Source organism: Triturus cristatus, chromosome 3_1, assembly GCF_964204655.1.
Source record: "Triturus cristatus chromosome 3_1, aTriCri1.1, whole genome shotgun sequence".
Classification (NCBI taxonomy): Eukaryota; Metazoa; Chordata; class Amphibia; order Caudata; family Salamandridae; genus Triturus; species Triturus cristatus.
The window spans coordinates 917696153-917723848 of record NC_140583.1 but is presented as its reverse complement, the minus strand read 5'-3'; the positions used below and the strand labels follow the sequence as shown (position 1 = coordinate 917723848).

At 44.8% G+C, this 27696-nt stretch overlaps 1 protein-coding gene across 22 annotated transcripts in view; it reads right to left on the bottom strand.

Moving 5' to 3' along the window:
* BAZ2B (bromodomain adjacent to zinc finger domain 2B) overlaps positions 1-27696 on the bottom strand; it is a 1481286-nt gene that overhangs the window by 923562 nt on the left and 530028 nt on the right. For all 22 annotated transcript variants that reach the window (XM_085645472.1, XM_085645482.1, XM_085645489.1 and 19 more), the window contains one exon: positions 23204-23397. In XM_085645472.1, coding sequence (XP_085501598.1) covers positions 23204-23397 — 194 coding nt within the window. The remainder of the gene's footprint in view (positions 1-23203; positions 23398-27696) is intronic.

Here is a 27696-nt window from a genome sequence, read left to right as displayed (position 1 = left end):
CCTGTACATTAACAGCAATGGCACCTACTTAATAGGGTTCCTCACCAACTATATAACTAAGATAGGGTTCATTTTGAGTCACAAACCTAAAGCTCCCAATACAGCAATACATACACATTCACTTAAAACATTAGTCTGTGTTCATTAATCAGAACAGTGAAAATTCATACAATATTTTCTGAACCAAGGTTTACTTCTGACACAAGCAATATTCACTAACACAAAAGATGCTAGTGGTCTAAAGTGACGCAGGGATATCCAGAAATAGATTGGCGTTTAATTCCTGGTGACCAGGCTATGCAGTTTTTAGAACTAAAACCCTCACCCACCCTGAGCTGGTGTACTTCATCATAGGGAACCTCCTCACTGCACAGACCAAAGGCAGTGGTGTGGGCTACAACCCGCTGTCACCTGAATAGATGGTTAAGAAGGTAGGTGATCCTACAATGTCATAGGTGTGGGAGTGGGTAGCAGATGGCAGACACAGAACAACTGTTAACGCTACCTATTGTTGGGTTTCAAAGATTATTTATTCCTGTCTCCAGAGGGTAGAATTGAAAAACATGAGGTATAATTCAACCCAATATGAAAGGGTGGGAGGTCGACATGGAGGGCTCAGCCGGCCAAGCTAAAAATCCAACCATTATCCGGTCATTTATTGGAGTAGATGTTACAGGAAAAATCTGGCACAACCCTCTCATACGACCCTGATTCGATCGTCGGAACCTGAGGACTTGGTGATCCTTTCCGGTGCCTGCAGTGAAAGTTGTAAAACTTGGAATACCTGCAGCCTGGCGCGCGGTGTATGGTGGGGTGGTCATGCCAAGATTGCTTGGCTAGAGACGCCCTGCGCGGTTGCGCTGGTTGATCTTCTGGGCAATTTTCTGTGACCTGTGAGGGGAGCCAGACTTGCCTATTATCCCGTACCGGCGCTGGGAGAGGGCGGCCCCTGGCCCATCGAAGCCATGTTGGCCGCATGGCTGATCTGCTGTTGTCGTGGGACGGATCGCAGCTGTGTGGAGGAGCGGCACGGGGGCGCCCGTGCTCCAGCGAATTCACCTGGTGAGTGTGGAGGCCCCCGGGCTTATGGACATTGTGACACAGCATTTGGCAGATAATCTGAGCCGTCATCTTCTGCGCTACTATCCGCTTTTACTCCCTGACATACAGATTCAGATTTGAGTGCTGGGGGAGATTGGGCACCTCCTACTTGCTCGACCCGAGTAATTGACACAACACTTATTCATGAGTCAGTAGCAAATGCCCTGGATGGACTTTAATTCTACATTCATCACACATGGAACTCTGCTCCTGAAACAGCCTTCTTAACAGGGTGACCGGACTCCATTCGCTGCACCGCTAACGTGCACTCATTGGCCGTCCACTGTTTGGCAATCATCTCTATATGTTGTTGTCAGAATTAGTGCAACACAATTGGGCTTCCATATTGCTTCCACCACTATGCAGAGGTGCAGAATAGCGTTTTTGAGACACACCCACGTCCTCAGCAGTGTCTATTGCCCCAGGCAGGCCTTGCCTACCACAACTGCCCACTGCATTTTGAGGGCCCCTGCAACATCTACTGGTTGAGTACACCTGACACTAGCCCTATGGAGTCTGCTCGTGTCCCCTGTGGGGGTGGAAACCTGGGGTGTGGCAGGGCTCTGGGGCTCTCCAACCCTCTGCCTGCCTCTTCCCATGGATGCAATGTTAGTTGCCAGTAAAATTACTTCCCATTAATCTATCGCCGTTGTAGAGGCCTCGGCTGGGCTAGACTCATGTCGATTATGCTTCGAACTTTATATCATGAGCAAGCATGATGTTAAGCAGTCCAAGCTCTCCTTCGAGGGCCGTCGCTTCACTCACTAGGCTGACCAGGGCAAGGATACTGACCTCACCACGACACAGCAGGAAGTAAGTGACACACAAGACGGTGATCTCCCAGCGTTACTCAGAGATGAAAACAAGCCTACAAACTATTGATGCAAAACTTGACCTCCCTACCAGCCGCTTAGCCATGTAAAGCGACATGTCGACACACATGAAAAGAGACTGAACCAGTTGAAGAACCGAGCGTCAGATGCAGATGATATCCAAGCGGAATCAAAGGAACATTTGCTGCAGATGGATAAGGTAATCAACCTCATAAAATCTAAAAATGAAGATTTAGAGGCACGCACCAGACGCAATAATCTCAGCAAAAGTGGGTTTTCAGAAACCACGGGCATCTCAAGAATGGAGATCTATGTCGAGACCGTGTTGGATGATCTTTCTGGAAATTACCTCTCGGCTGTCTTTATCGTGGAGTGAACCCACCGCTCCCTTGGCACTAAACACCTTGTGGGTGCTTCGGTTCATCCAATAGTCGCCGTCTCTTGAATTTATCAGGACTAGGATACCATCCTGAGACTGGCTTGCGAATGCAGGACAATACAATACCAGGGTAACGATACAATACCAGGGTAACATGTCCTTCTACATAAACTTTACCCCATCAGTCCCAGTGGACCGGTGAGACTGTCTAACTGCCAAGAAAAGTCTACAACAAGCTGATATACCATATGCTCTTCTATATCTAGCTAAGCTGAGGATCTCCTTTGAGGATAAAATGCACTTCTTCACTTATGTCAAGTCTGCAATGAAATTTGCTAAACATATAACCAAGGCGTTGCGTTCTCGGATGGCCTCCCATTATTACGCGTCGTGGTCCCAGCTTAGCGACAATGACTGATTATTTCATGCCTCAATCATACCTGTAACTATGCCACCCTGGGAGTGCCTAGGGACTTCACCAATAACCTCCAAAGTGTTTTGAATATTGGATTGCTTGTTATTCTATTTCATTTGCTTAATGTTACTGAAATGCTGTACTAACACTGATTCAACCCCACTAAACAGAGCAGCCTCCAGACTATTACCTTGGCCACCCTCCCGATGATGGCAGGGTAGTACCGTTTGCAACTGCCCTTTATTTGCTCTATGTCACTGGACACTCACAGGTTAATTTTATGTCAATTCCTTGCAGATATTATGTCCATAATATATCCTGCATAACATGGAATATTCGCGGGCTCAATATAGAAAGACTCGTCTTGTTCATGCCTTTCTCAACAGGCACAAGATAGATGTATGCTTTCTGCAGGCAATACATTTGCACGGCTCAAGAGCATATGGGCTTTGGGCTCACTGGTGGAGGGGAGATCTACTCAACAACCTACTCAAAATGTGCCTGGGGTGTCACTGTGCTGTTGCGCAGAGGTCTCCCATGGCAGATGTCCCATTTACTTGTTGACCTGAAGGCAGCTATGTTTATATTAGCGGGCTCCCTGCATGGTAGGCCAGTGATGTAGGCTGCTGTGTACGGTCCCAATAGTGATGACCCCAATTTCTTTACTAGGATCTGGGCGAAAATCTCTAATCTCTGCACCTGCACCATCATATGGGGTGGTGATTTTAATGCTATAATGGATGATCACATGGACCGTTTGAGCCCCTAAACGTCTACATCCACACGCCACGACAACATTAAACATGATCACTCAGGACAGTTACCTAGTAGATCCTTGGAGACAAACACACCTTTAAGCACTTGTATGTCAGTTGATCACAATGCCTGGTCTATTCTGGACTTTTGACTGGTGTCCAGAGATGTCCAGACATGGGAATCCTCGGTATCTCACTTACCATGTACCCATACGGATCATGCACCGGTCAGGTTGAAGATCCAGATTCCAAAGCCTTGACCTCGGGCTTTCTCCTGGCAGGAGCATTACTAGATGCATATTCATGGAGGAGATTCGTAAAGAAATAACAGCACTTTACATGCAATGTGGGTTCAGTGGAATCCCCTCCCCCACTATGGGAAGCATTTAAGGAGGTAGTGTTGGTGGTTTGCATTGAAAAACAAGCAGGAGTCTTAAAGGCTATCCAGTGAACCTTAGCTCCTTACAGATTACAATATTTTAAGATCTATAGCCGGATGGCAAATTCTCCCATCATTACAGACCATGCTTGTTGATACCCTAAGAATACTACCAGCTACGAGCCATGTGCTGCGTACTTCATGACACCTTTCCGGCCCTTCCTCTTACGGCACTGGAACACATTTTCACTACTCGTAAGCTAATAACACAACTCTACAATAATTTGCAGAGTTCTGCACCTATTGTCACTACTAAAGCTCAGAAGCAGTGGAGGGCTGACAACGACCCAGCCATCACGGAGGCGTTTTAGCTGTGGACAGCTAAAACTCCTCTCAACAAACTACAGAATGAGATTAATCCAGTTCAAATTCTTGCACCGCATTTATCACACCCCTATACAACTGATTTGAATGGGATTAGCTCCAAACCCTTGTTTGCGCTGCAGGGCCTCGCAGGCCTCCTTTCTCCTTCTTGCAGGGCAGTGCGCAAAGGCTGCTGCTTTGTATGGGGAGGTGTATCGAGATACATAATAATGATAACTGGTCAGGGGGACTCTCCCCTTGTGGGTCATTGGGTTATGTTTCACCATCTCGTCGCCATGTTGCTCCTACTGGCCAAGCACAGAGTGGCCATACACTGGAGCAGGCGACCCACTCCCACTATCAAGGCATGACTTCATGATATCACATTTTGCCAAGAGAAACGATCTAATTTTGGAAACTCATGCCAGTCCGCTCCCATCCCAAAGACAAATAGGAGCCATTTACATCTTGGCTCTGTATAAAGGACTCTGACTAACACACATCAGAGCAAAAATAATTATCATGCCTTGCTTGCGCCATGCCCGTTCCTCTTGCAGAACAGAGAAGAGGGTTTGCTCTTCAACGCAGTAAACATATTCCACTATTTAGAAGCCCCTTAATGTACTAGATTACCCTACTATCAATAGCCCTCAACCTGTGCCTGGAATGTTCAACAGTATTGACCAGTACACAATTGTTATTGTATGATGCCTCACATTGGATAATTCCTATCATGCCCCTTTCCCCTCCCTCCCTCTCGTAAAAACCTTCCCTTTTGTTTTTGAGGACACTGCTGTTGTATATATGTTATATATTGAGAAATGCCAATAAAAACAATGGGAAAAAAAAGATTGCCCGAGACCAACAAGTGCCAAAGTCAATAGATTACATGCAGCGGTAAATGACAGAAGCTCATTTATGTTTGAAATCTTGCCAATCCCGTCCGATGTCAGATCAAGATTAAAACTTTGACCAGGTTTCCAGTAGTGAGAAGCCTATGTAAAATACTACAAATAGCAGTTAAAGTTACATTCTCTGAAGAACTCAATATTACATTGTTAACATACAAGTAGATCGATAACATCTTCTGATGAACTTTGTCAGGAGAGCAAGAGCAAAAGCAAGGACCCGACAATCTATGCACATCCCTATTTCTAAATGCACTGGCCCCGATTTAATGCTGGGAGGGAAAATGGAAAGAATAAAAAATAACTTTGGTGCAGCCCTTGGATCAGGCCTGTGGCACGTTGGCCATATTCAATTCAGGAAACAACTCTGATATAGAAAACAGCAATATAAACAAGAATCACCAGACAACCGCCAACGCCCTAACATCCCACACCCCATTTGCTATAGGGATTTTTGAACTGCACGGCAGACTTGAAACTGTTAATTTAAGGGTCCCTGGTATATACAGTAACGTTTACAGAAATAGCTATTTATTTATTTATTAGAGTTTTATAAAGTGCGAACTAGACCTGATGATATCGGTTTTATAAAGTGCACTTTACATGAGCACCAGTTTCGTTACAGACACTTTTTTTTTTTTTTTTTTGCAATGCAGAATATTCAAAGCGATACAGCTAAACGATTGTTATGTATATTTTGGAGATGAATTAGTGAGCTATTAAGTTCTATGTATGTTTCTATATATGTATGCATGCATATGGTATGTTTTTAACGCAAACCTAGACAAAAAGCAGAAGAATGCTCTACAGGGTAGTGTATTATCAAACATCAATCAATAGAGTATTAAAAAGGCAAAGGGTGTGGCAATACTAACGCAGGTTAAGGGGTTACACAGTTGTTGCAAGAAACGTTTCTGGATAACAGCAAACACAAGAAATTGCCCTAGTCTGTCATTAAAATGTCAAGTTCAGGAGTGGCACTGTGGGGAAGGTAAATTACATGATAAGAAATATAGGTGGCATATATGTGTGTTTCTGTGGCTGAGTCCCACTATGGCAAACTCATTTTACTTTTACCTTTTAATGTACACAAGAGCGATATTTAACAATTGTTCAAACCCATTGGAGGAAATCCTATACAAAAACAAGAACACAGTCATTTAGTTGGGTGACTTTAAAAGATCATGCATACTGCTTTGGGTGGCTCTACTGCTGCCAGAATTCCACATGTTAAAGCTTCAACTGCATCTAATGTGATCATTGAACATATTGATGCAATAAATGTGCAGAGAGCTCATCATGGCAACACAAGGTGGGTACTCCTATTTTTGCCCGGATAAGTCATATTGGCATACACACTTCGCTTTGTAGGATCTTAACACTTGGGAAGATCATGGAGGATGAACAACTTATATACAGCTCGAGCAAGGATCCACACCATGGGTAGTGCGAATCTGTGGGTGGAAATTTTTAGAGACCGACATGGACCATGGCGAGTTAGAGCTTTAACAGACAAACCTATGTGTGACAAAATAATATAACTGATTAAGTAATTATTTGCAGGGCATAGTTATCTGTGCTGGGGAGAGGCTTGCTCAGCCGATATGCAGACTTTGGTGTTCCCCACCAATTAAGATGATGTGAACATACCAGATCTAGTTTTAGACTTTCCACGCTCATATGCTTTCTGGAGACAGGTTTAACCCCACAACAGTGCACAGAGCACTTCAGCTTCCAATTCGGGACCTGTGTGGACTGTTCAAATATAAGGGAACAATTATTATGTTGACTTGTTCTGTCAACAAAAAAGGATGAGGTCTTTATGGAAGTTGTTACCCTAAACCGAATAGGATTCTCATTTTTCAAGACCAGTGTACGGAAATGCAGCTGAGGAGGACGGACACTCAGAATTTCAAGAGGGTTTTTGCACACACAGGCCTGGAAGCTGCAGTGTTCTATTCTATGAGGCTCAGATGAAAGTACAACAAAGATGTTTACATGTTTCTTGGAGAGGACGCAGCCCTACCCATTCTGGTCAGTATTAAAGCAGGGGGTGGTCAACAGGTGGACTCAGACTTACTTCTCTGAGATTTGTTGAATTGCAAATTTCTCTTTACCTCCTGTGTGAGAAACTGGCTCAGTGCCTGGGCAGATAATGAGATAGGGTGGGGAATAATCGTACGCTACGTATTTGGGAAATATAAGGCACATTTATGAGATAACATTAAGCAAAGTTTCATATTTCACCTGTTTACGGTCTCCTCCATTTCCCCCCTCACAATATAAGCCTCTCTGCTTGTTGCATTAGGAGACTGTAGTCTAACTATTGAGAATGTGCAAGGTGTTGGGGTGGAACTTCTATATTTGCATGTTGCTGTAGTTGTTTATGGTCTCCCTTTGTGTTTTGGTGCTATCTGAAGACCCCACCTTCCACTCCCCAAACAACATGGTTAAGGTAAATTTATCTGATTTGTGCTTTCAATGAACAGATATAGCAATAAAAAAAAGAATACAAAACAGGGTTGAAGACAATTTGTGTGCTACACTGTGGGAGGCCTTTAAAGTCACACTTTGTCAGAAAAGTGTGGGTATAACAAGATTAGGAGGATGCAGGGAGTACCTACAGAACTCGAAAAATCTATTTTAGGTGCAGAGAACAATGCATGATATTAAGAAATAAGTATTCAATTTCCTAAACAGGCAGGGAAATCACATTTATTGCCAATATCTAACGTGACAACATTAGGAAGGCAAAGAGGTGGGTCAAATACTGGCGTGGGAAGTTAACAGACACAAATGTTCCAAATCAATTAAAGGCAAAACAGGAAGAGTTTCACGGTGATTAGCCAGGTTTAAATTAATAGGCTCTCCCACCACTACCCACAACTTGGGGTATTCCTGAACCAGTCCAAAATATACAGGCCTTGAGACTGGAGATAAATATGGGTGCAGGCAAAAGCATGTGGTGTCTGCCTGCATGCTAACTTTTATGACGTATATCTGCACCTTCAAGCCAATAATCTGACATGAGGATAACATTAGGTGGTCTCTACTCAGTACTGCAAGGGAAGCACTTTGTGCTTCCAAAATCAGATAAAGACCCTCTGAAATGCAACTCGTACACTACATCAACGCTAAATGATGGCGGTAAAATATTAGGCAAGTCTTATGAGACAACTTTTTTAAGTTGATGGCAAGCATGATATAAGAATGGTCCGATAATAACTTACAAGCCTCAATGAATATGGTCCACATACTTATTAAGTACACAGAGATTGACAGAGAAACTATACTTTTGGAAACTGAACGTATCAATGGGCTATTAGATGCAATCACTGACAGAGACCTCGTCACTAAAGGTCGGGCTGAAATTGATATCCGCATTAAAAAACATGAGGACACAATCAAAATTTGCGTATAAATTTGCACGTGATCTCAATGACTAAGCAACAGGGCGTATGTTTACATTCTCTAAAAAATTTAATAACTATAAGAGACAAGCACTTGCTATTCAGACACCTATGACTGAGCCAAGTGACCCTGGGGCTATTCCATAAGTCCACACAAACTCAGATATCGATTCCCTTCCCTCAAACAGTGACTCTGAGGACAATGGTCATATTATATCTACAAATATGTCAATGACCATCAACCAAATAACACCAGCTGAGGAGCTGAATTTTATCAGAGAGGATCGGAGACAAACCTTGCGACCAAGAAATCCTCCTACACAGCAAGGGCAACAAGAACACGCCTCAATCACAGCAGGAGGGAGAGGCGGATCAAATGTCGCAAGAGATTCCAACAGAGGATACAGGGGAAAGAAATGGAGGAATCCAAAATCATTTCAAATCAAACAGTAATCAACATGACTAAAGAAAAATTAACTAATGCAGAAATTCAAATTCTCAGCTTAGGACTCTCTTATTGTCCAACCAACAACTTCTCTTATAATCATACAAGAATTGATTTGTACAAATTTATCAGAAAAATAAAACTCAAAAAATGTTATCAATTGAATAAAACCTCTTCTGCATCTAATATTTCACAAGTTGACAGAGCCATTGTTGAGACCTTACAAGTAAATGATGTTCCTCTGCTTCAAACGTTTCTTCACCTCGCGGATATTGAACCAGAAACTGGTCAAAGTGTATCAACCCAAGCTCACTAGCATCCTGAATCCCTTCAAAGTCATCAGAAGATGCATCCACCTCACCTTCTTCCACTTCCTCCCTATAACGCTCCTCTTCCAAGACTCTCTGGGCCTCTCTCCTTGAACGAATCCAAGGAACCGGCGTCGCCGTACGCGGAGTGGGTGTAAACGAACGTGGAGTCGGCGGTGCCGGAGTCGGCGGCACCGGGCGCGGAGCCGAAGGAGTCGGCAACGGCGTCGAGGAAGGCTCCAAAGAAGGCCGCTCCAGACGAAGCCGAGATGGATCACCAGACGGCGCCGGAAACTGCCACGAAGGAGCAATCGGCAAAAAGGGCATAAATGGGGCCTGAGCATAATGCTGTGGCACTCCCAAGGTGTATGCCATAGAACCCACGGGACCAGATGGTGCGCCAGGTGGGAAGGCAGCCCGTTGAAAAATCCCATACATCGCATTAAGGAAATGCGTTGAATCTGCACCCGGCGCCGGGAACTGCGGATAAGGGATTGATTCTGAATCCGGTTGAGGAGTACCCGGAACCCGAGCCGAAGTGTCCTCAACAGGCGCCGCAGGATCAGCTGGTCCTGGAGAAAGCTCTTCCTCTTGTTCCTGTTCAGCGTCCGAAGCAGAAGACTCCACTGGCGCCGGTGACAGCACCGGTGACTGCGCCGGAGACTGCGCCGGGGACCGCTTCGGCGAAGGCAACCTCTCTGGAGACCTCATAGAAGATGGAGAAGGAGATACAACATCCTGTGCCGGGGACCGCTTCGGCGAAGGCAACCTCTCTGGAGACCTCATAGAAGATGGAGAAGGAGATACAACATCCTTACTTCGACGTCGAAGCGACGGCGATCTCGAAGTCTTACTCCTCGAGGACCGGCGCCGAGAGCTATGCTTCCTCTTCTTGTGATGTTTCTTCGACTTCGAAGAGTGCGAAGTCGACAACTCCGGCCTCGATTTCTGCTTCTTTCTACCTCTGCTTTCCTTCTTTGTTTTGGCCATGAAGAGTTTCGCCTCTCTCTCCTTCAGGGCCTTGGGGTTCATTCTTCTGCAGCCTGAACAGTCCTCCACGTCGTGGTCAGAAGAAAGACACCACAAACAATCCTCATGGGAGTCAGTCATTGACATGTGGCCCCCACATTTCCTACAAGGTTTGAAACCTGACTTCCTCGTCGAAGAGCTGGTGAATCCAGAAACAATAACCCACTACAAGACTACAAAGTAGCAGGAGAGTGCTGGAAAACCGTTACGCGTCGACAGCGCGGAAAAAAGGGAACTGATGTCATCACGCCGACGTGGCTCTCTTATGGCTCCGGTGACGTCATATGGAGTCGCGAGCGGAGCCGAAGTATTAGGACGTCCACGTCGGCGTAGAGAGCTGGGGAAAAAAAGTTCAGTGGAATGCTGGCGCAGGGGATATTCACAAGGTGAGGAATCCACTGGCAGATTTATCCATCAGAAACAGATCAAAGTGTGTCAACCCAAGCTCAATTGTTTGATATGGGCATTATTACTAATCAACCAGCTCCTAGCCCATTTCGACCTTCGGCCACTTTTCAACCTCTTATGCAAAAAGATGCTGTTGACATTTTTAGCAAGAGAATAATTGAAGAGTTGAAACAATTGAATCGCCACGTCAATTCCAAAACGAAAACTCAATTTCAAGAGTGCCCAATACCACACCCTAATGAATAAATTGAAGAAAAAACATGATATCATAATCAATAAGTCTGACAAAGGCGGCAATGTTGTACTTTGGCATAAAGATCAATATCTTGCAGAAGCCAAGCGTCATCTTAGTGATACTTCATGCTACAGAAAATCTTCACGACAAGAGATGCGACTAGTTCAAGAAAAAAATAACTAAATGTCTACTGCAGTGGAAACGACAAGGCCTTTTAACCAAAGACGAACTCAATTTTTTAAAAGTGGATTTCCCAGTGATCCCTATTCTATATTTTTTGCCAAAGGTGCACAAAAAAATAGATCCCATCCCTGGCAGGTCCATAATATCTGCACAAAAAAGTCTACTTGAAAAGGTTTCCAAATATGTGGACTATTTTCTTCAATGTTTTGTTCTAGCTCTTCCATCATTTGTCAAAGATACTTCAGATTTTCTAAATAAGATCAAGAATATAATGTGGCAGTCAGATTACTTACTAGTTGTTATGGATATTGAATCACTTTACACTAGTATTAATCAATCAGATGGTTTAGCAGCAGTGAAACATTTCTTATCTAAAAGGGATATTGGTATGAGAGACCATAATACAATGCTGCTAATGATGATTGAAATCTGTCTGCATAATAACTTCTTTTTGTTTGGCACAGAGGTATATCAGCAGTTGAGAGGCGTGGCTAAGGGGGCATGTTTCTCCCCCAGCTACTCATGTTTACATGTGGGCTGCTGGTGGGAGGCACATGTCCTAAAGGCCAATTACCACACTGTATAGACCAATAATGTGATGTATTTCTGGTGCTATATTGACGATATTTGTATGATTTGGAAGGGTGACAGACAGATTGCCCAGGATTTTGTTGATTCTATCAATATTAATGACTTGAATCTTAAATTCACTGCAATTATTGTCTCTCTATGTCAGTGAGGGCAAACTACACACTAAATTACATCGGAAGGTTACCGCAGGGAATTCCATTCTACACGCGGATAGTGCCCATCCCCACCATATTATTCGTAGTATTCCATACAGTGAATTCCTTACGATTCGCCGTATATGTAGTGAGGAAGTAGAATGTCAGACATGCCAATCAGAAGCCTTTGTTTGTTTCCTTGACCGAGGTTATTCTAGAGAAATCTTGAACTCAGCACTTACTAAGGCCAATTTGCTGCCTAGGGTCGACCTTTTTACTGTAAAAAAAAAAGCACAATTGACATCCTCTCTCCAACACTACTTTGAGACAAATGTAACCAATGTGAGATTTGTTACCACTTATAGTCAGCAAGAGAAACAGATACGCAATATGATTTACACTCAGTGGCCTATTGTACTAACCAACATGACACTCAAATCTATTTTGCCAGAACTACCGGCAATTACATTTAGAAGGGCACCCTCGATGAGGGATGCCCTTGTTAAATCAAGCCCAGAAGTCATTCCTAAAACAACTTGGTTGACTAAAAAGGGCTTCTTCAAGTGTAATTTGTGTCGGGCGTGTACTTTTGCAACTAATAGCACTGATTATACAACGGCATTTTATAATAAAAGAGTTCCTATTCAGGACTATTTAACTTGCCGCACAGAATTTGCGATCTATAAATTACGCTGTACTTGTGGTCTTGAGTACATTAGAAGAACTAAGCTCCCTGTACATAAGCGTATTTTACAGCATGTCAGGGCAATCGTCAATTCGGATCCCAACTATTCGGTGGCGAGGCATTTTAAAATGGTCCATAACAACAAACTTAAGGATCTTGAATATACTGTGTTGGAAAAACCACACTCCCACTCTGAAAGGGTGGTGGTGGTCTTCCGGACACACTGTGGTAGCTTGGCTCGAGTGGTCAGGAATCAGGCTCCGTGCTAAGCATACGACATACCCAAACAATAACCATGCGTGCATCCGTTCCAAAGACGACTCTACACCGTAAAAATTATGAAAATATCTTTCTTTATCTTCTTTTTCTCTTAGTTGCTGATTGGATAAAATAAATAACAATCACAATATACAGACTTTAAATAGTGCAGGTCAAATAAATACTGGCTTAATGATTCAATAAATAGGGGTGATCATAAATAATGAAGGCATAAATATCAGTGCAATACAGACAGGCAATTAAATATTCTGAGGCAATAAATACTGTAAACCAATAAATATTGTGCATCAATAAATACTGTGGACCAATAAATACAGTGAAGCAATAAATAGGTTAAGTACAATAAATACAGTGCCCCTAATAAATAATTAAAAGCTGACAGTGACACTCATAGAATCAGATCACATTTGAATTCCTAAGGGCTGATTTGGCCCAGGCACAGCTTGTGTGGATGTGGAAGGCTTGGGGGTGTCTACTCCCTGGCTTGGACAAGGCTGAGGCCTAAACTGAGGTAGATCAAGGGGGGAATACCAGAGACCTGGCTCTCTCCCTCCACACAACTTCTCTAGATTAGTCCCAGCTCACCCCTGGCACAGTCAGGTTGGTTCCAGCACCTCCCTAGCCCCTTAGAGCAGTCTCTCAGGTCTCCACAGGGCCTTAGGTGCCCTCTACTCCACTTACTGCCCTTTTTCTGATGCTCCGACGCCGCTGGAGTCGTGTCGACGCCGTGAGGCGGTTCCGGTTCGATGTCGGCGGCCTCGGCACAATGTCAGTTCTTGACGACGCCGGTAGGCGGTTCCGGTTTCGATGTCGGCGGCCTCGGTTCGATCTCGACCTCCGATTCGATGGCGTCGGGCAGTCTTTACTCGATGTCGACTTCGGGCGGCTCCGGTCCGATGGTGACCTCAACTTCGATGACGTCGGCCGGCCTTGACTCGATGTCGACTTCCGGCGGCTCCGGAGTGCGATCCTCACTCCCGACCTCCGGTGCTCCTCTCCTTAGGTTTCCGGCGACTCCGGAGTGCGACCTCCACTCCCGACCTCCGGCACGATTCTCACAGGTTCCGGCGACTCCGGAGTGCGATCCTCACTCCCGACCTCCGGCACACCTCACCTCGGTCTCCGACGACTCCGGAGGGCGGACTTCACTCCTCCGATGACGCCGCTCACTCGACCTCGGGTGACTTCCTCCTCGACCTCTGGTACTCCTCACGACCTCTGACGGCGCCCTCTCTAGACCTCTGGCGGCTCCGGGTACGACGTCTGCTTTTCCAGTCAGCGCCGCTTCTCCACCTCGGGCTCCAGGTCTCAGGCTACTCGACGTCGGACTCCAGGGAAACCAGTTTCCAGGTCAGGATCTTGCTGTTCTCTGTTTCTAAGGCCTGTTCCTGCTGTCCAGGTCCTTAGGATGGGTTTTCTTACTTCTTCCCACACAGGGCTCCAGGCTGGGCTCAGTCAGTAGGGACTAGTATCAAGGGTGGGTTTATGGACCCCACTCCAGGCACAAGTTTCCACCCCTGCTGCTTCACTCCTTCCTCCTTCAAGTTTCTGCTGCTCACTCTTCACCAGTCAGGTGCCAACTGCCAGCTCCAACTGCCAACACTCTGTCTTAGCTTCCCAACATTCTAAACCGCCTCCAACTGTCACAGGGTTCTGGAATGTTCTGGAAGGTGCTAGCAGGTTCCAGTGGATGCTGGTGATGTCACAGGTGGCCACCATTTTGTGCTCCAGGCCCTCAGACAGAAGTTTCAGGGGTAGCTAAAATGGGTCCCTGAATCTGCAGCAACACGAAAAAGTCTGGTGGTTCCCAAAAAGGAAAAATTCAAACAGGGTTTGAGGCAAAAGTGGGACAAAATAAATAATGATGAGGAGGGACCACCCAAAGGGCTGACAGGTCTAACATACTGTTTTAGGGGCTGTCCCTATTTTCGTGAGAGGTGGTAATCGTGAAAAAACTCTCCGTCAATTGGAGACTCACATCATTCTGTCCCTAGATACAAAGATGCCTAATGGCCTAACAACAGCGAAGATTTACACAATTTTCTTTAAACATGCTGCTTGAGTTTCTCCATTGGATCTTTGTCTTGCTGTCTGTTGCTTTGGAATTGTTGACAAAATGTCCCTAACATTCTAGTCTTTTATGATATGATGTAATGTCAAACTGGTGTCTTTCTGACTCTTTATCTCTGAATCGACTTTATTCTGGTCTGTGTAATTCACTTTTTATTTTATTTATGACTGGACTTATTGAGTGTATCTCTGGGTATATCTGTTCAGGCTTGAACAGATTTTGCCAGCTGCCTCCCGTTATCAATACTTTAAATGTTTTTAATTTGTTTTTGCACAATGCACCATATTACTTTTGTGACTTCTTGGTATTTTATGCTCAGTGATAGACCTGACAGTCCTTTTCTCAGTCCGTTCTCTTTTTGCTGCTATTTATAAAATGGCCACTTTTGCACATTAGATTAAGATTGGAATTTACCACCATATAAATCCTGAGTTATTTTGCACTATTGTATATAGTAAACTAATTTGTATATCGTCACATAGATTTTTGATTATGATAAGTATTCTCTTTTTGCTGCTATTATCAAATCCTATTTGCATCATTGTTGCACATGTGATTGAGATGATTTCCCTTATTGCCTATTTGCACATTGTTTTAGAAGTTTGATATTATAATAGGAATTCCCCTTGATGTCATCATTATTCTATTTATGCGCTTTTGTTGCACATTCTGCTCAAGCTGCTACTTGCTATTGCTCATTGAGATAAGACTAATGTTTTGGGTACTATCTACATATGTAATTGATTCAGCAGTGGATATGTCAACATCTCATTTTGCACTCGCATTTTACTTTGCACTTGCACTTTATGTAATGACTATTGCTGCTTCAATGCTGCTGTTCTACTGTTGATCATTACTAATGGCACTTGCTTTGTGTTTTTTTCCCCAGTGGTTTTTACTCGATTATGAGCATTCTTACAATGGTTGGTGCACATAGATTTATTGTCACCCATCTATATGTTGCTTGTCATATTTGCAGCATAACCATTTGCATATGTTTATAGATTAGGTCTATCTACATTGCTGCTTTTGTCAACTTCTGTGGTTTATTTATAACAATAAGGGACTCATACTATGATAAATTCGTATTTATGACGACGAGTTCATTTACAAATAGGGACACATATGTCGTTTTTGTATTTTTACGATGAGCTTTTAGTATGGCTATTGTATAAAATGCTTTAATGTGCTTGCAGCGAAGATTATCTGACTTTATATGATTTTAAAGCAGAGGTTATATTTGATCTGATATATATATATATATATATTTTTTTTTTTTCAAGTTCCAAGTACTGTCGATAGATTCATAGCAATTTTACCATTTTTTTTAGAAGTCTGTTGTCTAGTTCTATGCGTGTAGTAGTCACTTTCTAAAGGAGCTAGTGGATATGTTGTAATTTATCTAAGGTTGTCCCTAAGCGCGTCATGTGATCAAGCTCGCGGATGCGAGCGAAACGCGTCATGGTGGACATTATGTCCGATGAACATGCTGGAGTTATTTATGCCGAATAAACCTCTATTTGCACTGAATCCCTGTTGGTTCCTGATTCTTTGAGCGCATTCAAGAGGTCCTTCCCAGACTTTCCCAGTCTGTGCTTGCAAATGGCGGGGCTGGACCAGTTTCTTGATATATATATATATATATATATATATATATATATATATATAATCTACTGGCGGTCGCCAGTAGATAGTTATAGTTAGGACCGAGTTTCCATAGGAAATCTGAAAATTCTATTTTGAATAACTTTGGCACCGGTTGACGAATCCTCGCGAAATTTTCAAAACTAATGGGGCGCTCCGTTCAGCTCATACCCTGAAAGTCTCGGGGTGATTCATCAAGCGGGGGCCGAGAAAAAAGGGGGGTCCCAAAACGCGTTTTCCCAATGCATTTTTCCATAGGACCTTTAGTCGAAGGTACAGCCCGAACGGCTGAACAGAATTACTTGAAATTTGGCAGAGAGGTAGTCCTCAGGTCAGGGAAGTGCCTTTTGCAGGTCTGGTGTCAATCTGTTCAGTAGTTCCTGAGAAAATAGCATTTAAAAGCATATAAATATCTATAAGCGCGTACCGTGCGCGCACCCTAACGTGCGCAATTCTGATTGGTGGTTACATGTTAGTCAACGTTCGAATCGGTCGAAATCAGGAAGTGTCGGCCGCCATTTTGTTTGTTTTCAGTGCGAGAGTGAAAAAGGAAGGTGGCGAACGTGAAAAGGGGGCAGGGTAGAGAGTTCCTGACCCCCTAGCCTTTGTCAGGGGGTCCCTGAAGGACCCCGAAGGCAGAATTTTTTTTTTTTTTTTTTTTTTTTAAAATCGCAGGGGTGCGTATATACGTAGTTTATTGTAAAATAAATATATAAAAAAAATAATAATGCATACATAACTTAGCATTTAAAAAACCATACAAATTCACTGAAAAAACCATAGGTTTCACACACGTTATAGTTAGGAATTAGCATTTAAAAAACCTTGCAAATTCACTTAAAAAACCATAGGTTTCACACATGTTATAGTTAGGTGGATATTTCACTCGTAAAAAACCAATGAAATTCCCCCGTTATAGTTAGTTCAGATAACTATAACTCGCGCGACCGCCACTCTATCACAAGGATGATGTCATCAGTGATGTCAAGAGTGATGCCACTGACCATGTCATGAGTGATGTAATATGTGACGTCATGAGCAGTGGATTGCGGGCGCGCGAGTTATAGTTATCTGAACTAACTATAACGGGGGAATTTCATTGGTTTTTTACGAGTGAAATATCCACCTAACTATAACATGTGTGAAACCTATGGTTTTTTAAGTGAATATATATATGAATGTAAACTCGTCTGTGATGCTGCCTTTATCAAAAAGACGAAGAACGGACCCAAGGATCAGTACCAATCACGTTAGTTTATTTGAATATTTTCGAGCCAGTCCGACATCATATATATACATACACACATTCACTTGACAAAAAAACATTACACTTCGGCTCAGTTTTCACTCGTGCAAAACCAGTGAAATACAGCAGTTATAGTTAACAGAGCTATCATTCGCACCCCCGAGATGCCCTGCTTATGACATCGCATATTACTTCACTCATGACATGGTCAGTGACATCACGGATGACATGGTCAGTGACATCACGGATGACATCCTAAATGACATCACTCATGTCAGTGGGTGAGTGGCTGACTAGAAGTGAGTGATTAGGTGTCTCAGTGAATGTATGGGTGAGTGACTAAATGTGTGAATGTTTGTATCAGTCTGTCAGTTGCTGTCTAAGTGGCTGTATAGAGTGTGGTATGTGAGTGGCTATATGGGTGATCGATTGGCGGAGTACCTGTATAGGTGTCTGAGTGGGTGGGTGAGGGGGTGTGTGACTGCCTGTATGGACGAGTGAGTCAGTGGCTGTATGGGAGAGAGAGAGAGAGAGTGTGTGTGTGTGTGTGTGTGTGTGTGTGTGTGTGTGTGTGTGTGTGTGTGTGTGTGTGTGTGTGTGTGTGTGTGTGTGTGTGTGTGTGTGTGTGTGTGTGTGTGTGTGTGTGTGTGTGTGAGTGTGTGTGTGTGTGTGTGTGTGTGTGTGTGTGTGTGTGTGTGTGTGTGTGTGTGTGTGTGTGAGAGTGAGTGTGTGTGTGAGTGAGAGTGTGTGTGAGTGAGAGTGTGTGTGTGTGAGAGTGTGTGAGAGTGAGAGTGTGTGAGAGTGAGAGTGTGTGAGAGTGTGTGAGAGTGAGAGTGAGAGTGTGTGTGAGTGTGTGAGTGAGAGAGATGTGTGTGTATGGCTGTTTAGGTGAGTGGATGTGTCAGTGGTGTATGGGTGAGTAAATGGGTATGTAAAAGGCAGTATGAGTGAGTGATGAGGTATATGAGTGACAGATTGGCAGTATGGGTGCGTGTGTTAGCTACTGTATAGGTGAGTGAATATGTTTTATTATCTGTATAAGTAATTAAGTGGCTGTACGTAACTGTATGGGTAAGTGAATGAGTGTATGGGTGAGTCAGTAGGTGCATGCGTAGCTCTGTGGGTGACTGCCTCAGTGTGTGAGTGGCTCTATGGGCATATGAGTGGATATGTCAGTGCCTGTATTAGTGAGTGAATGGGTGTATGAGAGGCTGTATGGGTGAATGAGTGGATGTGTGAGCAGACCTATGAATCAGTGAGTGGGTGTGGAAGTACTGATATGGGTCTGTAAACAGGTTTGTGAATGGTTGAGTGGGTATATGAAAGGTTCTATGGGGGTGCATTAGTGATTTTGTGGATGATGTCATCAGTGATGCCATTTGAGATGTCATCAGTGATGTCACTGACCATGTCATGAGTGATATAATATGGGAGGTCATAAGCAGTGCATTGTGGGGTGCGAGTTACAGTTAGCTCAGCTAACTAGAACTTCTGTAGATCTGCTGAGTTTCACTGGTTTTGTACGAGTGAAACCTGAGCCTAACTCTAATGTCTCTAAAACCTTTGGCTTTTATTAGTACATTTCTAAGGTTTTTTAAATGCTAATTACTAACTATAATGTCCCTGTAACCTTTGTTTCTTTTCTGTGAATTTCTAAAGTTTTGTAAATAGACTGAAAGGTACAGTAGACCAACAAACTCAAGGTATACCCAAATGGAGTCTATATTTGATGAGGCCCCCAACCTAAAGGGCATTTCCAGCTTATATCAAGCTTTAGATACAGGCCCATCACACAATATGACAATTATGTGATAAAATGGGAGATGGAACTTTCAAGGAACTTAGATAAGAAGAGTGGGTGGCTATTTGGCAAAGACCGGCGACAGCTTCCATCTGCATTAAATTCAAGGAAAGTGCCTTCAAGGTACTCACCAGGTGGTACCTGAATAAGGTTACACTTAAGGCATGTTCAGGCACACTGATACATACTGGAAGGATTGTCAGGTGAGGGGCCTATTTGGTGGTCTTCAACATGCTTAGTCCTTTTAAAGATATTATGGTAATTTATCTTACACTCGATCCAGTTGTAATCCTGCTAGACCATTGGGGAAAGAATAGGGTATGGACCATGCATTCCCCTTTGGGACTGCTCGTTTTTCCTTTTTTTAAATTTCTTTATTGGGAGTTTTACTTTTCATGGTACATAGTTACACATCATTATTAATACATGATGACAGGTGTATGCAGGCAGTTGAATGGTATCATTGCATCATGGAACAACCATCCCATCGTATATTTTACATCACGTATAAGAAACAGCAAAATGAAATGGAAATTACACTTCATGGTAGGTTGCCTGGTGCCTGCATATGTCGGTTTCCACGAGGCGTGGGTTGATCTTCAGTCCCCAGCTCAATCCCCGTACACCTTTTATATTGTCCATGATTGTGTTCCCATAACGGATAAGCCGACTACGTGGGTGTCGGGGGGGGAACGTAGAACTGTTAACTGAGGGGGAAAGTGGGGGGGAAGGGGGTTTGGGGGGTCGGGGAGCCAACAGATTGCATCGTGGTAGTTGCCTATTTTGTGGCTGATTCTGGTTTGTCCGTTAAGGAGCTGTGGTGTCAGTAGCGAGGGGGGAGAGGAGCCATGGGGAGGGGGGGGTTGCGTCTCCCATCATGGACCGGGGTGTTAGTCCGATGGGGCCCTAGTACACAGTCGGCCCTTCACATCACATGGCTGTTATGTATTGGTGTTTGTTTGCACCATGGGGGACAGGGGTGGAGTTTGGGATTGTGTGGTCGTGGTTGAGTCCTCTAGTGTTGCCTCTTGGACAAATTGGAACAGGAGTTGTGCCCATTCCATGGAGATGGGATGTTTATGAATCCCTTTCACCTCCTCGTCTCTCAGTGTTTCTTCCTCTGCTGCCCCCCACTATTTTACAGCGCCTATCCAGGCTGCTTCTGGGGGTCCTGCCGGGGCCCTCCAATGCATGGCTATTCCATGTTTCGCTAAAAGCATAGCTAGGAATGCATACCTGCATTGCACCTTTTCTGTCTTGCGCCTGCGGAAGACACCTAGGGCGCACGCCTCCCACGTAGAAATGTTCAGGGGGTTGACTGTCGCCCTTAGGGTCTGATGTACCCTATCCCAATACTGTTGGATTGTGGGACAGTCCCAAAACATGTGTTTAAAATTCACCTTGGGTGTTTGGCATCTGGGGCATGCGAAATGTGCATCGGGGTAAAATCGGTGGAGCCGGTGAGGAGTTAAGTATGCACGATGTAAAATATTGAATTGAATGTTTTTGACGTGAGCATTCCGAGAAATCTTTTTTGGGTACTCTAATGCCTTTACCCACTCTTTGTCATGGAGCACCCGTCCTATCTCGTCCTCCCATTTCTGGTGTAGGGATTGTAAAGGGGCTGTGATCAGTTCCCAGATCACTTTGTAGTGGCAAGTGACTAAGTGTCTCCCTGCGCCCACACGTAGAATTGTGTGCAGCACCGGGTGTGTCGGTGGTTTTACCTCAGTGAGATCCCAGCAGTGTCGGGCACTATCTACTAATCGTCTATGTACCAGGAATTGTCCCGGGGGAGATCGTAGCCTTCCCTCATTTGAGCATATGTTTTCAGCTGCCCATCCTCGAACAGGGACTCGACCTCTGTCACCTCGTGCCCAGTCCATATCCGGAGGGCGCTGGAGGTGTAATATTTCCCCCGTTGAGGGAATCCTACCAATGGGAGCAGCGGGGAGTAGAGGGGCTGACCCCTTGACATACGGTGTATGCACATCATGCATTTGCGGGCTATCGATACCTGTAGGGGGTGTGTACGCGTAGCCTTGGTACCCGGCATCAGTAGTCTCCTCTATGTGGCGCTCTGTTGTCCAATGGGACAGCCACTGAAGCAGAGCTGCTAGGAAATAAGCTTCAAAGGAGGGGGCTCCCAGACCCCCTTGTGTTGTGGGTAAGTAAAGGGTATGTAAGGCTACCCTGTGTCTACCACCCCCCCCTATAAATCAACGCTGTAAGTAGTGTGTCTAGTTCTTGAAAAAAGGAGCGAGGTGGTATCACTGGGAGATTAGTAAAGGAGTAGAGCAGTCTGGGTACCATAATCATCTTCGCTAGGGCTACACACCCTATGGGGGCCAAGGGCAGGGTCTGCCAGAAGGCGACCGCCGTACGTAGCCCGACCAATGTCTTGCGGTGGTTCGCCTCATAGAGGCTCTCGGTGAGTGATACAATCTCACTCCTAGGTATTGGGGCGCCGCAGCATTCCAACCGAGTGTCTGGGGCCCAATCGTTATCTCCGAGGGAGCTAGGTGGGGGCTTAGTGGAAAGATCGTCGATTTTTCCCAATTGAGTTCGAGAACGGAGACCTCTGCGAAGCCTTGTAATATTGTCCATATCGGTGTAAGGTCGTTTGTGATATCCCGCACATAGATCAGGAGATCATAGGCGTATAGCGATACGCAATGTACTGTGTCTGCGATTGGAATGCACCAGGTCTCCCCCTCATGATGCCCTTTGGGACTGCTCATTACGCAATTTCTCTTAGATGGTAGGTTGACCTAGCCTACTGTTGAAAGCAGAAAGCTTCACCTCCACTTTACTTATGGTGGACAAAGGTCTGGAACATTTACACAATGGAGAAAAAAAACTGCATTACTAGCAGATAAAATGCTCATATTTGAAAAGAATTGGAAGCCTTTTAAGAAATATAGAAGGTCCCAATTGGGGCGGGGGTGAGGGGGGGCGTTGGAGAATGTAAAAAATGTTCCTGACTTGATGAGAAAGAGTTGGTTACCAAAAAATGTCTGGCTCCTCAAAACACAACCCCACCATTCTTGAAGAAGCGTAGAACACGTAATGAAGTTAAGACATTTGTAGGCCACAAGCTCCCATTTTCCCTAAAATAATGATGGGTCAGCTTTGTTTTCTACCCCACAGGACGTATTGACTTTAATGCCTCCCCGTCCTATGTGTCCTCCCCTCGATTTTTCTTCCTCTTCCTCGCTTCAGTGTTATTAAAAATGAACCATTGTTGTGGATTTAGATTATGGGTTTTAAAACTTTAAAATAAAACGGGGAGGGTGGCAAAAATGATGCCTTTAAAAGTCTTTAGTTATTATTTGAATGTAAAAGCACGAAAATGGCTCTGAAATTGTAGATACTGAAAGTATAGTGTCTCCTCACAAGTCTACAGTTTATGACTACCAATGATGATTCTAAGATGCAGAACAAAGCCTCAGATGTGAACTCAATCTAAGCTATGAGAAGATTTTCTGGAGAAAAGAAAAAGGGTTGTAAACTAATTTCGGGCAGTTTCAGATGCCTTTTAACTCTTCAAATACCACACTAAACATTAAACACACATTTACTTCTTAGCTCTTGTATTTACCTTCAGTTTCAATTTGTCGGTTCTGTTATGTAGAAGCTGTGCTTTGTTCAGCTCTTGGCTACATTCCCGGCTGCCTCCTCCTGAAATTTGAGTTTTCAGTTGTCCTGATGAATTTGCAGTAGTAGTCGATAAGATAGCTGTACAATTAGTAGAAGTTGCTGTTGCACTGTTCCCATTTATTGCCCTAGTAATACCTTGGAAAACAAATATCTGAATTATTAAACTACCCAAATCTGCTTTTAATAATTTTTTAATGTGAAGACTTTAAGCATATTTGCAGCGTTGATTAGGGGTAGAAAGGTGAAATACAAATAGAACCAATACAATACAATGGTCTCTTCTTGATGTATTTTCTTTCTTTATTTAAAAAAGGTAATGGTTCTTTGCATGCATTGTTTGGTATAAATCAGTTTATTAACAATATTTCTTCATATAATCAATATGAAATACACCTAAAACTTACTGTCTGAACAAATGCATCTAAAAAAAGAAGTCTCTTTCGCTCCTCTTTATATTTTGTTGTAGTCCCTGCTCCGCAAATGGAGGAGGGATTGAGGGCGGAGAAAGACAACAAGACACCTAAAATCTGAATCTTGCAACATAAAACAGTTAATATTTAAGGCACAATGCTCCTCAGCAAAAACATCTGTGGCACACTGTAGGAAAGTGCCTTTTCCGACGTGGTTAGCCCCCCCACTTTTTGCCAGATGTAATTTCAAGTGCACTGGGTCTCTTCTAATCAGGTCCCCAGTGTCAGATCCCTTTCCCAAAAACTGTACCACGATTGGCACAACTTCAGTTACCCCTGTAAGTCCCTGGGGAGTGGTACCCCACATACTTAGGGCATGGGTACCTCTGCAGCTGCAGCACTGGTTGTGCCACCCCAGGGACCCCTCATCAAGGCTATGCACTATTGCCATTGCAGGCTGCTTGGTGCAGAGAAATCCGAAGAGTGGACATGGCACATAGCCCTGTGTGCTGTATCTCCCATACACTGCATTGGATATATGTAAATCACCCCTACTGGAGGTCTTTAGCCTGAAGGCAGAGTGCACTACATTCTATGTGTGGGCATATCGGGATGAGCAGATATGCGCCCACAATATCCAGTCCATTCTATGATGTTGTAAGTGCACAGGGAAGCCATCAGTACAAGTAAGAGTACATGGGTTGGATACTTTTCAATATGATCCTAGCTAGATGATGGCTTCACTGATTTCTAAGGTGTTTGGTACCAGACATCGTCTTAATAAATCCTCACTTACATTGTTGGATTTAGTAATAATTTCACAAAGGAGACCCTTTTAGACGGTCACCTAAAAACCTACCAAGCACTGGTGTGGTTCCTGACTTGTGTCCGCCAGCCTGCCACTACCAGACATGAGTCTGACCTCAGTGGGTGAGAGCCAGCGCTCTCAGAGAACAGAGACAAAGCCGGCTTTTCACATGTCAGCCAGGACCTGATGGCCTTCCTAGGAGGGAAGCTTCAAAGGCAATGATGCCTTTAAAATCCAACCCAGGAACCTCATGATAGTGGGGGAGGCCAGGACCCCTTTGCTGCTCCACTTTTGGCTGGAGGGAAGACGTGAAAAATTAGTTGGATTAGGAGGAGGGTCCCCACTTAGCCTTTACCACCCCTAGGGCAGGGCAGGCGAGGTGAACCCCTCTCCTGAAATTTCACTATCTTTGGATGGTGAGAAAACATATCAGGGCTAGGGTAGTGCCTATTCCCACAGGAAGTGTTCACTAGGGGGTGTAGACATCTTACAGGTAAGTAGCCCATTGGCTACCGTCTCCCCTTGCAATGCACCTAAATTCAGTATTTAGGTGGCACCCCGAGACCTGAACATCAGAATCGAAGGACAAGAGAAGACCAGGACAAAGAAGACCCGCTGCTCGAAAACTCATGCCCTGCTGCAGGAGAAAAAGGCACCAAACCCTGCCTGCTGCTCCCAGGACTCGACAATAGCTGCTGCTGTGTTGTCCTGAAACCTGAAAGGACTCCAACCACCCCGGAGCACCTCAAGACCGCAAAACATCACAGTGAAGCTCCCTTGGAGTGAGGGTACCACTTCCCTGAGCATCACAGGCACAAATCCCGTGAAGTTCGGTTTGTCGACTTGCTGCTCCCCAAAGACTTCGACGCAGCATCCAAGCAAGAAAAGGTACAACAGCTCCGAAGAGTCAGATCTTCCTCTCCACCAAGTTTGGAGGCACCAGGACCTACCTGAGTCGCGGCATACCGATAGCCAGGATATCGTACCCTCAACTGCAAACACATAGTAAAGTCCACTTCAGACTCCTAAAGCACCAGAAGCAAGCATCCATCGAGGGACATTGAAGCACCAGAGACCCACTTCCCGAGTGGCCCAGCTGTCCCGAGATCGCCTATCCAAGTTGCCTGCTATTGACCGCGAGGACCTCAAGACGTACGGCGCCCAGCTGACCTGTTGGTTCTGCACCCGGCCCCAGCACTGACCAACCAGCCCTGCTCCCATGCTCCCCAAGCCCTTGTGACCTCCACCCTCCAAGGAGACCCACCGGAGGTACCTGTAAGTCCCTCTGTGTAGGGTTTTTTCCAAGTGGGCCCCTGCATCTTTGTGCACCAGCTTTCAAGACTCTCGACACTCTCCTCTTCCAAATCAAGGAAAAAAAATGGGCTCCAGTGGATACTGTGGACGAAGTTTAATGACCTGTACTTTGCTCACAACCTGGCCCTACTCTCCTATACCCATCTGCAGATGCAAGAGCAGTCCAACAAAGTGGCACCCACATAAGCACAATGTGGCCTCAACATCCACAGAGGAAAAAACACGATCCTGAAGGCTAACACAGCAGCACAACTGCAGTCACTCTTGCAGGCTACAAGGTTAAGGCCTACACCTACGTAGGTTGTGTCACAGACAAGCAGGGGGGTACAAACGCCGATGTCAAGGCAAAAATCAGCAAAGCAAGGGCTGCCATCATTCAGATAAAGAAGATCTGAAGCTCCTAGGACCTAATGCTGCAAACCAGGATCAGGCTTTTTAATACCAAAGTAACATCGGTCCTTCTGTATGGGCAACAGTGACCACCACCAACAAAGTCCAGACCTTCATCAACACCTGTCTGAGGAAAATCCTCCAAACCCGCTGGACAAACACCACCAGCAACAACGAACTAGGAAGCAGAATATCCAACTCCCTGCTCATGAAGAAATCATGAAAAGATGCTGAGGCTGGATTTGTCACACCCTCTGCAGGCCCACTCAAACACACCCTCAACTGGAACCCTCACGGGAAAAGGAAAAGAGGAATGCCATGAAAGGCCTGGCATTGAGGCTTCGAGACTAACAGCAAGGAGACGGGTTACACCAGGAGTCGGATTGAAAGAAAAGCCCAAGACAGAAATGGCTGGAGAGTCCTGGTTGATGGCCTATACCGCAGGAGGGGTAGTAGGCTTAAGTACTCATGCTCCATAAATCTACGAGGAATTCAACAATACCTCTCTAACCCAAATAAGCACGAAGCCCTGGTGTGCAAGTGCTGCAGCGAACAAGTTACTTACCTTCGATTATGTGGTAGAGACTCTCTAGCCGCGGATTCCTTACCTTGGAATATTCCCCAGGCATCAGACTCAAACCGGAAACTTTGACGACCAGCATCCCAGCGCGCCGGTAAGTGCTACAGTTCAGCTCCACATTGGCACTATCCACGGCGGAAGTGCTGTGCACGATGCCTACATAGGCACCACCCCAGCACGCTAACATCGGTATCTTTTCTTGACCTTTTAACACCAGAAGTGTGGAGCCATGAAGGTTGCTGATTTACCCCAGTGCAGACACCAAGGACCTCATAAGGGTTACCCTTAATGGGAAAATCGGTTTGCAGAGCAGGAAGCATGAGAGTAAGGAATCTGTAGCCAGATACACTCTCCTAGATAAGGCAGTACCGAAGGTAACTTAGTCATCTGATGGAGACATCTAGAGCAGGTTCTTTACTTTAGAATAGATACCCAAGCAATACTGCTTCAGAGGAGGGTCAGCGAACACATTTAAACCAAGAAGTTCTGGAGGGCCGAGCGGGCAAAGTTCTCATCATGATGGAACAGATAGTTCAGGTAGTCGTACTTGGTGAACTTGTGCAGAGACATCCATATGTCATAGCCCGACAGATGTCCAGGACAGGAACTCAGAGAGATAACACCGCTGTCGCAGCTTTGGATCTAGTGGAATGGAAGAGTACAATGTATCATGCGATGGTCCTTTTCTGCATAGCCTTCCCTTTCTTTGCTTCAGCAAACCCAATGAAGAGTTCACCACCATCCAGTGTTCTGTAGTACAATCAATGTAAAAAAAGTAACGCTCTTTTTGAGAAAAAACTTTTTTGTATTTGAAGGACAATTTTACCATCAAACCCAGGGCACCGCAATGGGGACCCGTTTCGTCCCCAGTTATGCATGTTTGCACATGGGCTGGGCGGAGGAACAGGTCGTGCCATTACTCCAACTTTATG